At 39.6% G+C, this 15,239-nt stretch overlaps 1 protein-coding gene across 1 annotated transcript in view; it reads right to left on the bottom strand.

Annotated features, from left to right (window-relative positions):
* COL4A3 (collagen type IV alpha 3 chain) overlaps window positions 1–15,239 on the bottom strand; it is a 120,528-nt gene that overhangs the window by 49,182 nt on the left and 56,107 nt on the right. The window contains exons 2-15 of the mRNA XM_023759123.1: window positions 14,522–14,578; window positions 12,697–12,786; window positions 9,430–9,474; window positions 8,831–8,875; window positions 7,458–7,520; window positions 6,494–6,547; window positions 5,656–5,682; window positions 4,449–4,526; window positions 3,716–3,778; window positions 3,555–3,590; window positions 2,491–2,532; window positions 2,188–2,265; window positions 490–552; window positions 33–92 (exon numbers count right to left, since the gene is read on the bottom strand). Coding sequence (XP_023614891.1) covers window positions 33–92; window positions 490–552; window positions 2,188–2,265; window positions 2,491–2,532; window positions 3,555–3,590; window positions 3,716–3,778; window positions 4,449–4,526; window positions 5,656–5,682; window positions 6,494–6,547; window positions 7,458–7,520; window positions 8,831–8,875; window positions 9,430–9,474; window positions 12,697–12,786; window positions 14,522–14,578 — 801 coding nt within the window. The remainder of the gene's footprint in view (window positions 1–32; window positions 93–489; window positions 553–2,187; window positions 2,266–2,490; window positions 2,533–3,554; window positions 3,591–3,715; window positions 3,779–4,448; window positions 4,527–5,655; window positions 5,683–6,493; window positions 6,548–7,457; window positions 7,521–8,830; window positions 8,876–9,429; window positions 9,475–12,696; window positions 12,787–14,521; window positions 14,579–15,239) is intronic.

Genomic DNA, 15,239 nt, shown 5'->3' with positions numbered 1-15,239 from the left:
GGCGGCATATGACAATGAATTTCCTAATTTACCTGTGAACCAGGTTCTCCAGGGGCACCTTTTTCTGATCCATAAGAGTCTCCTGGTGGTCCCTGTATTAATGAGAGTTATGTCAAGTTTTACAAATTATTGATTTTTGACTTACATTGATTTTTATTCACCTTCCCCTTCTGATTATTCTGCTACATTTAAAAATATTGAAATGATGGGTCATCTAAGAGGGAAGTCTTATTTATAAATATTAATTAATTAATTAAAAAACAGATGCTAAAAAAACAAGATACTGAAGATAAATTCTAAGATGGGTGAAACAGTGCTAGGATTTCAGCTAGAAGTGGTCATAAAATAATTTCTATGTTCATGACCTCTGTGGTAAAATACTATTGATCTTCAACTAATCTTAAGATTTGAAGATAGGTCAGACATCAAAATGTTCACTAAGGTTTTAGTTTGTGTTTCAAAGGAACAATATGACTCTAAATGACCTACTCTGGGTCCAGGAGGTCCGGGTTGGCCCATGGCGCCTTTTTCTCCCTTCTCCCCTTTGAGTTCCTGCCACAAAAACAATTTAAGGTCGTTACAAACAGATCAAACAAGATTTTACTGCTTATACTTGAAAAAGTCCTCTATCTGTTCAGTACACTGGATTTACAGAATACCTATGTACTTCCTGTTAACATGACACAGTATCATTTTTCACATTTTGAATTTTATACTTATGAACCTACTGAAGTCATATACTAATTTTTTAAATAAAGTATCTTTTTTTAAATCAAACTACATTGAATCAGCTTTCTATAAGCACAATCACATCATTTCTAATGTATTTTACCTTCATTTTTAATATATTGAAAAGATTTTTAATTGTGATCAATTATTTTCTGAGTAAATGTTACAAGAAGAATTTGATTTATTAATCACATTTGTTTTTGCTTTTATCATGTTTTATTGATTATTTTTTTTCCAATGTGCGTCTTCTCTTGAGGGCATCATTTCCTTCAAACTCATTTCCTCCACCCTGGGTGATATCTTTCAGGTTTAGATTTTTGTCAGGATAAGGTATTTTTCCTATCAATTTTCAGCCAATAAAAATTTTAAAATTTATTAATTTTATTTTTGTTAATTACCTCTAGAAAATTTAGTTTTTTTCCCTTTAGGTCAATTCCCCTTCTACACCCAGTCTTTGAAGTGAATTATTTATTTATTTTTTCATTTTATATTTTACTATGTTTTGTTTTACCTTTTGTTTTGGAAATTTCTATTATTAAAAATTACATTGGAGAGTGATGGCTAAGGGGTTTCTCTTTGGTGTGATGCAAATGTTCTAATTCAATGTGGTAATAGTTGCGAAACTCTATGAATATACTAAAGCCATTGAATTATACACTAAATAAGTCATTTTATGGTCTTGACTTATATCTAATACAGCTGTTAAAATTCATTATTACTAAAATCCATGAATTGAATAAAGAAGATGAAATTTATGGCATGGGAATTATATCTCAATCAACCTATTATTAAAACACAATGAATTATAAGTTTATAAGATAAGAGTGTGTTATGCTTATTTCTTAGTTAATCTGCTAGAAAATTGTTAGCTACCTCCTTGCTTCTCCATCCCCCTTCCCAGATATTCCAGGATCAACCTAGTGTCAGGATTGGTGTATGATATTGTGGTGCACTTCTGAGCATTTGATTCAGCTCTGTACTCTGAAAGCAAATGGTAATGTCCAAATACAAGACTATAGTGTCCTTGGAGAGGAATGGGGCCCAAATTATCCTGGGGATTATGATAGCAGGATAAAATGTCCCTTATAATTATGACACCCTTCCATCCATATCTTTAGGTTCTCCCCATCCAATTGGCTCAGAGCTGTACACCCAATTTGTAATAATTTATTCAAAAATACTCACTAAATACCCACTCTGTGTTAGTGACAATGAGAAAGACTGAGAGTAAAGGGTGAGCAAAAATGGCCCTGGGCTCTACCTTCAAGAATCTTGGAAGTTGCTTGCTTCAGATTTCACATTTTCTGGTTCATGAGTATAAAATAGGGAAGAAATAAAACCTTGAGGCTCTGTAAGGCTGAGGGGACTGTGCTGAGCTGGGATTAGGTGGCAGAACTTATTAAAAAAAGGTAAGGGAAATGGAAAGGCACAATCCTAATAATAAAATTGAAGAGTTACCGTTATGTTATCTGGGCCAGTCTGTGTCACAATAACAGTTCCTGGTGGTCCAGGAGGTCCTATTAATCCTTTCACACCCTAAAGATAAATATACTCAAGAATTAAAAAGGAAACAACATTATCTTTACTATGTTTGACAGAGCTACTTTTCTCCATTAGTGCTCTTGTAGGAAAACAGCAAATGAAAGTTTGAGACACAACAAATGCATTCATTTCAATGTGACTTAGTGAATAAAATGTATAGCTAATTGCTATGGAACTTCAAATATATTGCCCACAAATGAACCATAGTATTTAAATTACCCGTTCTCCTTTTTGTCCAATCACATTATCACCCATGTGACCCTGTAAGAAATACAAAACCAAATTATTTTTTAAAAAGGAATACGAATACATTTTCTAAACCCTTTGAAGTTCTAATATTTGTAACTGAACACTTATATTTTAACTTTTCCCCACCGGGTCACAATTGTTATTTTATTTAATCTTGGAATAATGTATTCTTTTTTAAAAATTAAAGTATAGTTGATATATAATATTATATGTTTCAGGCATACAACATAATGACTCTACATTTATATACCTTACGAGGTAATCACCACAATAAATCTAGAACCAACTGTCACCGTACAAAATTGTTATGATATTACTAACTCTGTACATTATATCCCCATATCTTAATTATTTTATAACAAGAAGTTTGTACCTTATATTCCCCTTTACTGTTTTCACCCTCATCTCACCCCTCTAGTAACGCTGTTTGTTCTCTGTATCTGTGAGTTTGTTTCTGTTTTTTTTGTTATTTGTTCATTTGTTTTGTTTTTTAGATTCTGCATATAAGTGAAATCATACAGTATTTGTCTTTCTCTGTCTGGCTTATTTCACAAAGCATAAACCCTCTAGGTCCATCCATGTTGTTGCAAATGGAGAGATTTCATTCTTTTTTATCGATGAATAATATTCCATTTATCTGCTCTTCTTTATCCACTTATCTATATATAGACACCTATGTTGCTTCCATATCTTGGCTATTGTAAATAATGTTGCAATGGGGTGCATATATTTTTTGATTTAGTGTTTTCATTTTTTTTAGATAAATGCCTAGAACTAGAATTGCTGAATCACATGGTAGCTCTATTTTTAATTTTTTATGAACCTCCATACTATAATGCCTGCACCAATTAGCATTCCCACCAACAGTACACAAGGGTTTCCATCTGTCCACATCCTCAACAACATTTGTTATTTATTGATTTTATTTTTTTTTTAATAATAGCTGTACTGACCCATGTGTGGAATCAGACAAGGTTTGGCTTTCTCATTGGGTAGGATGTTATGGCTGATATGACCTATGAACTGTAATTTACCTTAAGTCCTGGAGACCCCATGGTTCCTGGCAAGCCCTAAAAAAATCCACAAATTATAATTACAAGGGGAAATGCACCAAGTCAGAAAACTGTTTAAATGTTTTAGCTACAACTCTTTCATTAGTTTATAGTGTCTACAGCAATGACAACTTAGTACTCACAAAGAATCCCGGAGGGCCAGGGGGGCCCACAGGTCCAGGAAAACCTGGGAGGCCCGGCAAACCCTTCAAATTAAGAGACAAATAAGAAGAGTAAATGTACTACTCACCTACGGACAATGCCCATTAGTTAAGTGAATTAGAATATTTTAATAAGACCTGAGAAGCATGACACCTTCCATTTATGGCTGCAGTTTAAGTAAAAACCAGTTATCTACTATCATGCAAATTTTATGATAGAGCTATTACTTAACATTACAGTTTTAAATTGTGTTCAGTGTGCGATACAAGTCTAGCCTTGAGTTTTAACAAATACGGAGTACGTGGAACCTAACTCTTCCTTGGAGATTCCACCTTAGATGTAGGAAATCTTGGGTCACTGAGACTTAAGAAAAGATGAAAAGACATGTACAAATCATCTTTTTACATCAGCTTCATGTAGTGTCTTATAAGGTGAATGTTTTAGAATGAAATGAGGTGCATATGTAAATAGAAGAAATATGTATATTAAAAATGTTCTTAGGAGAATGAGCAAGAAATATAGGGGAAAAGGGAGAGGTGGAGAGAGAGAGAGAGAGAGAGAGAGAGAGAGAGAGAGAGAGAGAGAGAGAGAGAGAGAGAAAGGTAAGAGAGAGAAGGACACACACACACACACACACACACACACACACACACACAGTAGAAAACGGAGAGGGGGCACTGAGGACGGTAGGACTGCTCTCTGAAGTGCTTGTACCTGGAATCCTGGAGCTCCTGGCAGCCCGGGATCCCCTTTTCCATCATATTCTACATCTTCTCCTTCAGCAGGAGCACCCTTGAAAATGAAGTTCATTGAACATAATCAATGTTATATCTTTAAAACCCCTTTACATGCTTATTCAGGGTCATGCCACTTCAAGGATAAAAGTGCTTTCCAGTGTGAATGAAAAAGGGGCTATGTAACAACCTGATAGGCTCAGTGACCAAAGTAACCACGCAGGATGGTCTGTTCACAAATTCTGAACTGGGCAGGTCACCTCCCAGGCCGATAGCTTCCTTAGCAAAGGTCAGTTTTTACCTTAAGTGAGCCCTGTCCCTGTTCTTACGCATCAAAGATGATATACCTTTGAAATGTCAGAGTCATTTTCTTTTCTAGACCCCCGAAGGCACAATTGATGACACTAGAGTGTGAGATCAAAACCCCTCATTGTCATCCTGTTGCCCAATACCATCTCCATGTGCTGTAGATGTTAACTCTCCTGTACCCACCCATGTGAAAGAAGTTTCTCTATTTTGCTTTGTGTCCAATTTTAGGGATTCCCTTGTTTTGCTTTTTCCCACTCCCTTAATCTACCACCAATGGGTTTCATGTACCTTCCTTATGTCTCCTCCCTTTATTCTAAATTCATAAAAGAAACTGCAAAACTGCCTTCTCTGCAGCATTTTTTCAATCCTTTGAGAGCTGGCTCTGGGCATGTTCTCAAAAATTTGGCTCAAACTCTCACAAAACTTCTCTATAGGTTTGAATGTTCTTTCATTGATACCAGGGTATATACTTAGAGAAATGACTTAGTTATCTCATCTTGAAGAAGTCACAGCATTTTCATAGTTTCTAAAATTAAAAATTTACTGTGCAAGGAAGGAAAGAAGACACAAGGATGATAACGGGTTTCCCAAGATACCAGAATTGGTGGCAATTCTGGATGTGGAATGTGGGTCCTGGCCTCGAGGCCAGCTCTTTTCTCCCAGATCTATTTCCTTAAAGGATGATATGAAACTTGTATACTTATGACGAGAGATAGAAGAAGTTGTTCAATAGAAATAAATATGATATCTCAAGTATTATGGATTCTGGATTAATGATGCAATCTCATTTTTAATTTTTATATCTCATTATTTAATAGAAGTCCCTTTCATATGTACAATTAGAGATGTTCAATAATAACATACCACAGATGTCTTACCTTTTCTCCTTTTAAGCCAATGGCACCCTAGGAAAAAAAGTGGCATATTTACCACTAGACACAAATCAAGTAAACAACATCCCACTTCTCCCTCTGTTCTACCTTCTCCCTCTACTGTGTACTTCCTGCTGCCTTTACAACATGCTCAAGTCACTCTCATTTGGACAAAGTCTATCATAAATCTTCCTCTACCCTGCAGTACTGCCCTTCTCTTCATGTCATCTGCATACCTCCTGTTCTGTTCATCTCTGACTCATTCTTCAGTCCCACAGCTGCCACCTACCTCTCTCCAAGATGGACGTCTCCCTTGCTAAGTTCTGCCATGACTTTGACATTGCTAAAGTCGATGATAAAATGTCAGTTTCTCTCTTACTGGACTCCTCAGCAGCATTAGGCGGCTATCTGTCTGTCACTGTCCTCTACTGAAACACGTCTTTCCTGCCCTTCCATCATACATGCCTCCTGGTCTCCTTCTACCACCAGGGTCATGCTTCCTTCACAGGTTTATTCTCCTTGACCTAGAGGTCACATGCTGGAGCTCTTTAAGTCCTGGTTCTAAGCCACCCTCCTACCCCACACTCTCACTCTTTGAGTCACCCCCTCCCAGTCTCTCCTCTGCCTACTACTCAGCTCCACTGTATTCCTTTAAATCACAAAAAAGTCTCAACGTGTAAACCTGAACTCATAAATCATTTGTTCATTCATTCCCCAACTATCAGTTTAGTGTTTACTATTGGCTGCACCAGACATCCCCATGATGGATTTCAATACACGGCCATTCTGGACTAAACCACTTACATTTCACTTTATGTTTCTGATGAGAGAAATGAAAACCTACCGGGACCCCTGGGTAGCCTGGTGTCCCTGGAAATCCTGGGAAACCTTGTTCACCCTGGAAGAAAGACCATACAAAACTTGTCATTCTTCTTACTTGTTCCAAAACAGCCTATTGAGATATTTTCCCTGTTTCTCTCTTCCAACCCTGCAGTGGTAAAGCTAGACAAAGTAACCAAAGTGCCTTATGGATACTGGGTCATGAGTCTGAAGGCCAGAAAACCATTATTTTAATTGAAAACAGGATTAAAATTTGTTTCTCAAATTGTGCATAAATGGTGAAAGCTTAATTGTGTCAAGAACTGTTTAATTGCTGTTTCCTTGAAACCTCAGGGATTAGTTCTTTCCTGGCCACCACTCTGGGAAGAGGAGCAGGCAGTCAGGAAACCGAGGAGACGAATGAACATAGGAAAGCTCAGTCCCTCTTCTCCAAAGACATACCTTGCATTCCCAGCTTGAGTTTCTGATTTATATACACTCACAACCTCAGATCAAAATAACTTGTTATCTTTCTGTGGGCAAATAGAAAAGAACTTCCTCAAAAGACAATCAGAGCCCTGGCCGGTTTGGCTCAGTGGATAGAGCGTCGGCCTGTGGACTGAGGATCGATTCCGGTCAAGGGCATGTACCTTGGTTGCAGGCACATCTTCAGTAGGAGGTGTGCAGGAGGCAGCTAATCAATGTTTCTCTCTCATCGATGTTTCTAACTCTATCCCTCTCCCTTCCTCTCTGCAAAAAATCAATAAAATATATTTTAAAAAAAGACAATCAGAAATCAAGGCATAGGAAAAAAGGAAATAGGTAGGTTCCTGGTTCAAAAATCACATTTCTGCCCTGAAGACAAGTACCATTGGTTCTGGTTAAAAGAATGTTTCCAGGAAAGTCTAACCCATCTCATTGCTACTTCAGCTTGATTAAGTCATTCAGCAAAACATTGACAGATCAAGTCCTGTGTAAGAAGTACATACCTTAGAACCATTGCATCCTGGTAAGCCAGCAGGACCGTAAGGTCCAGGATAGCCGGGGATGCCCTGAAAACAGAGTAAGTTTCAAAAGGAGAAGCAACCAGGCCCTGGGACCAGGTGGAAACAACGAGGAAGCCAACGTGAGGGAAATGAGGGGCTAATTTAGATAGTTATTTAAATATAAATGATTATTTAAATATTTAAGCAGTAAATGTAGTCATTTTAGAAAATAATTTAAACAAAAATAGGAAATAAAATGGGCTAATTAAAACAAAGAATTATCAAGTGAGGTACAGATATTGTAAATAAAACAAAAGGCCTTTCTATATAACACGAAATCCCTTAACATGCTGTTCTAAGCTGGGGGAAAGGAAAGGAAAAAGAAGAGGGAAATGTGCTCAGAGGCAACTATTTTATAATTATACTAGAGTCCCGGTGCACAAAAATTTGTGTACTGGCAGGGGAGGGGGTGTGAGGGGGGATGTCCCTCAGCCCCACTTGTGCCCTCTCACAGTCTGGGACCCCTTGGGAGATAACTACCTGCTGGCTTAGGCCCGCTCCCTGGGTGGCAGATAGCAGGCCCGATCCTCGGTGCCTGCCCCGCCTGCCCGGGTCACCCACACGGCAGGGCCGATCTGGGGGTTGGGGCACCTCCCCGGGTCGCGCACACATGGCAGGGCCAATCCGAGGGTTGGGGCGCCGCCCCGGGACGGGTCCCACACAGGACACCCGGGCAGGCCGGCCGATCGCTGCTGCCCCGCCTGCCACCCCGGGTCGGGTCACACACGGGATGCCCAGATGGAGGCCGGGTGGGCTGGCCGATCTCTGCTGCACCGCCCGGCCGCCCCGGGTTGGGTCGCACACGGACGCCTGCTGCCCCGGGTCGCAGATAGCAGGCCCAGACGGTGGCGGGGCAGGCAGGATGGCGCTGTCCCGCCCTGCCTGCAGTATGCAAATTAGCCGCCATCTTTGTTGGCAGTTAATTTGCATATCATGCCGATTAGCCAATAGGAGGCGTAGCGAAGGTATGGTCAATTACCATGTTTGTCTATTATTAGATAGAATGTTATTAAGCAGTTGTTCTATTCTATTCTTTCTATTCTATTTTTCTATTCTAGTCTAATCTTCTGTTTTATTCTTCTATTCTATTCTATTATTCTATTTTAGTCTATTCTAGTCTATTCTAGTTTTTCAAGAAATACAATTTGATTTGTATGATCTACCAATCCACACTAACACATTATGCTATTCTATTGTGCCATCTTCATCATGTAGCAAATTTATCAATACCTATTTCCTTGTGCTATTGATTTAACATCTTTATTAAAATGAGCTTACTTTTTATTTTTCAGTTACACATTTTCCCCATTACTTACCGGAAGTCCAGGAGGACCTGAAAATCCTGGTAATCCAGATATTCCCTGAAGGCATAGAAAAGGGAAGGGTGGCAAGAAAAACACTTGAAATGTTCAACTTATAAACAGAAAATTATTTACCATTCCAATAGCCCCCTCCTGCAACTATAATTTGGAATGGCTAAAAACTACTTAAAACACAAAAAAAGGTTTGTCAAACTTTTGTAAATCTTATATTTATATCAATTTTAAAAAGAGATGATTACAATTGTTTTAGGCTTTTGGGGGTAGACTTTAAAGGTGTAAATTGATTAGAGTCCAGTGCTCCAATCTTCCATGACCACCAATACGTGCGTGTGTGCACATTCGTGTTATCAATGCCCATCCAGACACAGACATCACTCCAGATGGTTCTCTCATGCCTTTTCCATCAGTTAGAACCAACCCCACGTAGTCACCACTATCTTGTGACTTGTACCATTATAATTTTACCTGTTCTTGAACTTCATCTATAGAAGTGCACCATAAACAATGTACTCCTTCATGATATTTGTATAACTTCTACACTGCAATACTTTCAAAAAAAAGAATTCATTAAGCAATCAGGTTGGACTACTAACCCTTACACCTTTGGGACCAGTGAGTCCTGGACATCCTGGAGCACCCTAGATCCAAGTGGAAAACAAAAGTAAACACCAAGACAATTATTTGGCACCCCAAACCCCATAAATGAAAGGTCCAAGTTTTATTGATATCTCAAAGAGTTTTGCTCTTGTGATTATTTCATCGTTAACATGGTTCACTTACTTGCTTGTTTCATTGGAGCTAAAATATTTACCAGTAAGGACAGACAGAGAAAGTTTCATTCAAACCCTGGCTACTGAAAGTAAGGGTCTAACATTGGCATCATCTGGGAGCTTGTTAGAAAAGCAGAATCTCAGGGCCCCCACCTCCCAGACCTATTGATTCAGATTCTGCATCTCAGCAAGGTGCAGTGATGATTCCTGTTCACATCAGTGTCTGACAAGTTCTGCTGTAAACCCGCCCTGGAGCTGCCAGCTGCTGGGGTCTGATAAGAATGAGCGACAGTTGCAAAGGTGGCTGAGCACAGCAGCCAATATTTCTGTGCGTGAGAAATACTTCATTAACAAAATGTACCTGCCATGCACAGATAAATACTCAGCCAGGCAAGGGCTGCCTGAATCAGAGATAAGCTTGCTTTGGGCGCATACTGAGCACAGTTTTGAGGCCCTGGTTTCTTAGAAAATAATAACCTTAAATGGATACTATTTTAACTAGACCACTGGGTGGGAAAGTTCCATAGTCCAAAAGCTGTTTTCATCATTCCTGAGAGTTTCAGTAATTTTTTTTATTTATTTTGGGAAAGGGGTTACAGAGTCTTCTGAGATTGGATGGTCAAGGCCACAGTCAGCCTTTCCTGGATGAGGTGAAATTCCTGGCTACATGACCATGCCCCCTTCTCTGCAGGTGAAATTCCTGACTACATGACCATGCCCCCTTCTCTGCAGGTGAAATTCCTGGCTACATGACCATGCCCCCTTCTCTGCTATCTGTGTTTGCAGAAGGCAGAGGAGGGACTTGCAGGTTTCACTTCCCCGTTGTAAATATTCTCATGCAAAACAATATTTAAAACTAAGGTAGGAAGTTTATACGGTTGAAAAATCTTTTGGTAAGGTTTTGATATCTTTGTCTGCCTTGGATCAAATTATCTTGTGCGGCCACATCTACAAGCTGTGCTTTAAAATATGAACTCCATGTCAACGTGGCACATGGTTTTTCTGAATTAGCTTTACGGAATCCTTGCACATCATTGAACTCTGAGCACCATATGTTCAGAACCTTCATTTTAATGTATTGTTAGCATCATTAAAGAAATGCTGAGAGAAACAAGCAGAGTACAGAGAACAAAACGAAAAGGAAAGAGTTAGAATTTAGCTGATCTGATGTATAGGGTTGAAGTGGCCAATTCATTCTACCAGCGAAATGGAGGAAAATATGAGGTCACACCCGGGAGGGAGGCCACATAATGTATCAAATTCAGGCATAGAATGTCCAGAATCCAAATGACTTTTCCAAAATTAGGATCATGAGAAGAGAAATGGAGAAACAACGCATACAGGGATAGACAGGAAATGGTGAAATTTTTGGAGAACAAGCCATCTTTGCATTTTTACTTGGAAACTACAGGTGTGGGTTTAGCTTCTTTGGTTAAGGAGGTTGATGCTGGCATTGTATAATAGCAGCCACCTGTTGGCTGTGTAACCAGGAAAAATTACTTAAGTGCTCTGAGTGTCGGTTTCCTCATCCATAAAATGGAGACAGTAATGAGAACTAGATTATGAGTCTCCATCATGATTTCTGGAACCACTGTGAAATGTAAATGAGGTGTAGTCAGGAATACACGGTCCAGTGCTGACACAGAGTAAATTTTCAGTAAATATTGCCTTTGATGACCATGTCAATATCCTATAACAATATTTATGAAATTAAAGAAAACTGTGTGGAGATCAATTGTGATTGTCTTTCATAACTTACTGGTTAGTTCATATTTTGCTGGAGACCAGCAGTCAGGGTTGTGATCATGGGAGTATGTGAGAGCCTAGGCTTATGTCTGACTAATGTCCACAGCAGGAAAGAGCCATGAGCAATCTAGTAGTTATGAGTTCTTTAGCAAATCCTCTAGGGCACTGACTTAAGCAAAGCCTTTTGTTTTATCACAGACTTTAGGATAAAAATGTGTGACCAGCCGAAACCGGTTTGGCTCAGTGGATAGAGCGTCGGCCTGCGGACTGAAAGGTCCCAGGTTCGATTCCGGTCAAGGGCATGTACCTGGGTTGCGGGCACATCCCCAATAGGAGATGTGCAGGAGGCAGCTGATCAATGTTTCTCTCTCATCGATGTTTCTAGCTCTCTATCTCTCTCCCTTCCTCTCTGTAAAAAATCAATAAAATATATTTAAAAAAAAAATGTGTGACCAGTGTGAGAGGCAGTAGGCTCTGGTCAGAACGTAGAGTCCCTGATGTTTAAGGAAAGAGTTGAGAAAAAGGAACCCAAGAAAGACAGGAAGGGCAGGAAGCAAGAAGAGAGTCAGAAACAAAGACTGAGTTTCAAGGAGAAGAGAGCAATCCACTCCGTGATCTCTGAGACAAAGCAGAGGGGTCCAGGTCAGACAAAGACACAGAAGTATCCATTGGCACTGGTCACTTGGAGTCATGGGTGATCTCTGCAAGAGTGTTGTCAGGAGAGAGGGGGCCCAAGGCAATTATCACCTGCTGAGGAGTGAATGGAGATGAACTATAGCCAGCCTGGTTAGCTATTTTTTAAAGAAGTTTGACAGAAAGGAAAGACAGGGAAAGGATGGCAATCCTTTGGTCACTGTACCTGTAAGGTCTAGAGAATGTTTATATTAATATGGGGAAATATTGGTATGTTTAAGGACTGAAAGAGAAAGGCCAACATCAAAAGGAATGTTAGAATATCCCAAGACAAAGGAGATATCTCTTGGAATAAGGTTATACTTGTAATTCCAGTGAGCAGGGTACAGTGTGTGTGTGTGTGTGGGAGGGGGCGGGGGTTGGTCCTGAATGGAAGGTGAAAAGAACTCATCTCTCCATGTAGAAGAGAAGAAAGTAGAAACTGATGCAGACGCAGAAGCTGTGTAGATTGGGAGGAGGAAGTTGAGTAGGGGATTTGAAGATAATAATGATCATTTGCGATGGTCTTCGGCGAGGATGCAGTTGTGAGGGTAAGCAGGAATTTGCCATCGGCTAAGATGTGGAATTCTCTCCATGTTCTCAGGAGCCCAGAGGGTAGGCATAAAGAAGGTGGGTGGGCTGAGTATTCCTCAACCTTGCAGGCTGATGTACCTTGGGTCCCTGTGGTCCAGGTGAGCCTTCAGGACCTGGGAATCCCTTCAGGCCAGGAGAACCAGGGGGTCCGGGAAGACCTTTCTCTCCCTATTAAAATGAAAACAAGAGGAGAAACACACAGAACAGAAACTCTTCAACAACATACACAGCCTTAACCATTGTTTTTCCCCCTTTATGACTTGATAACGTTTTTGCATATTTCCCCCCTTAGATGTAAACAAAAATCAGCCCTCAGCAGTGAGTGGATCAGTAACTGAAATGCTGCCCGCTATTGGCATTGTCTATAGGCTTGGAAGTGCTGGCCCTTGATCTGTAAGAACTTTAGCCCAAATGGCAGAGGTAACTGAACAGGGAGAGAAAGAAAAAAAAAATCCAGAATGAAGGGGAAACCCAGTTAGAAAGATTGAGGTCAGTAGTGTGTTTGTTGAGAGATGGAGAGAGTGAGGACAAGGCGCAGGAATGCTGTTGGGAGTGTACATAACTGCTCTGTAGCTTGCAAAGAACAACATGCAGGCAGTGGGTCTTAGTTCTTTCTTGATTACAGAGGAATTCGTAATTCAATATGATATTTGTGCAAGAGATATGTCAAGGGTGGCATAAGTATCAGTGTGAGCGAAATAGTTTTTTTTTTTAGAAAGTGTCAGATGATATGGGAAAGCCCCTAGTAATGAGTGAGTGTAAGTAATTTAGGCCCAATGTGTTACGTGGTTCTCTGCCAACAAAGAATCTTCCCATGGAAGTGGATCCTGGACTTACTCTTTAACAGTGAAGGCCACCAGTTAATTCGGTCAATTTAGTTACACAATTGGCAAATTATATTTTTAAAGAGAGAGTGAGAGACTGAGAGAGAGAGAGAGCATACACCCAATAAAAAGAGAAATAAAAGAATTTGCTAGACTCCTCTCAATACTCAAGTTCCTTCACACATCCTAGAATAGCATCTTGAACACAGTAGGGATTCAATACTGCTTCTAGAATGTGAGAATGAATCATAGTTTCCATCATGAATCTGAGTATAATAGCTTCTGGGAAAAAATCCTAAATCAACTACACATGAATTTTAAAATAATTTAAAATAAATATAATAATAGCTATTATAGTGATCATATAAATTATATGTAAATTATTTTATCTAGAGAGCTTAAAATATATTCTTTTCAAAATACTTTAAGCAGTCACCTTTCAATATTGTTAAGTAAATCATTAGTGCATCTGAGGGAAGGGTTTTGTGAACAAAGACACAAATTTAGTTCTGCCTCTGTCTTTATCACAGATTGCAAGTTAATGGAGCGAATTAATGAGATTTCACCGCATTCCCTCCTCCCCCAGACCCTTTGAATTCTGCAATGGAGCCACTTCCCTCTGCTAAATGTTTGCCTCAAGTAGAGCGCTGCTACAGGATCCTTCCACCAGGGGGCGGGCCTGCATCAACGCCGAAGGACTTAAAATTTGAGCGCTTCAATGTTTAGTTTGTGTCTAAGTGAGTGAATTAAGTTATTTCCAGTTGTTCTCTCGTGGTTAGCAAAATTGTAAATAGGGTATACATCAACTTTCCTTTCCTCTAACTTGCCTTTCTCCTTGACAGGCCAAGAGAGTTAAAAATCACTGCCTGTATTTACACAAGTTGTCTGAAGCTCCTCTAAGGCCCTCCCCCCCCCCCCTTTTTTTTCAGGTTAACTTTTACATACAATTACTTTATTAACATCGGATTTGGGGAATGGGAGAACATACTGCTGATCTTCCTGCCCTTAATGAAAGAAGAGTGTGAGCTCCAGGATGAGCTCCAAAGAGAAAAGAAGCCAAATTAAGGTTTTACTTTTACCTTCTCCCCTTTGGTCCCACTGCAGAAGCACTGGCCTTTGTCGGTGCAGACACAGCCCTAGGAAGAGGGAAAGAGAAAGGGTTTTGGGTGAAAACAGCTTAGTAAGTCCCAACTGACTGGGTAAAAGCAAACATAGTTTTCTATTCTTAGATCGTTGAACACTGATTGTTAGAAGTGATGAGATGCTGTGGCCATGTATCAATAGAAATAGAGTAGGTAAGGGTGAAGCTGTTGCATATGGAAGAACTGTCAGGTGAATATACATCATTCTCATGGTATTTAAGAATTTTAAGAAATTTATTCATGGAAAAAAGCCAACTGTCCTTTTTTTTTTTTTAACAATATATAGTGGAACCATATGAAATTGCCATTGTTGTAGGTAGAACGTGGTCTGATATTGGCAAGTGTTGTAAGTTCAGCATAATGTACATGTATGTATTTGGGTATATTAATTGGTGGCATCTTCTGAGGTTGATTCTAAGGTTTTCTTTTCTTGAAATAATTCAAGACGGAGAAAAGATGATCAATACCCATGATGTGTCTTTAAAGAGAAAAACAAACTAATTCACTAATGCTAATATCAAAGTGTTCTTATTAAAAAACAAAAACTGAACTGTGAGTTTAGCAGCTTTTACCTCCCTAACTAGTCACTTTGACACACAACCCCAGCTTTCACACGTATGCACATGCCAATTCTGATGAAGGCCAGCAGAGGAAC

This window comes from Myotis lucifugus, unplaced genomic scaffold, assembly GCF_000147115.1.
Source record: "Myotis lucifugus unplaced genomic scaffold, Myoluc2.0 scaffold_3, whole genome shotgun sequence".
In the NCBI taxonomy this organism is placed as follows: Eukaryota; Metazoa; Chordata; class Mammalia; order Chiroptera; family Vespertilionidae; genus Myotis; species Myotis lucifugus.
The sequence above is the reverse complement of the archived record's forward strand: the minus strand, read 5'-3'. Positions and strand labels throughout refer to the sequence as shown.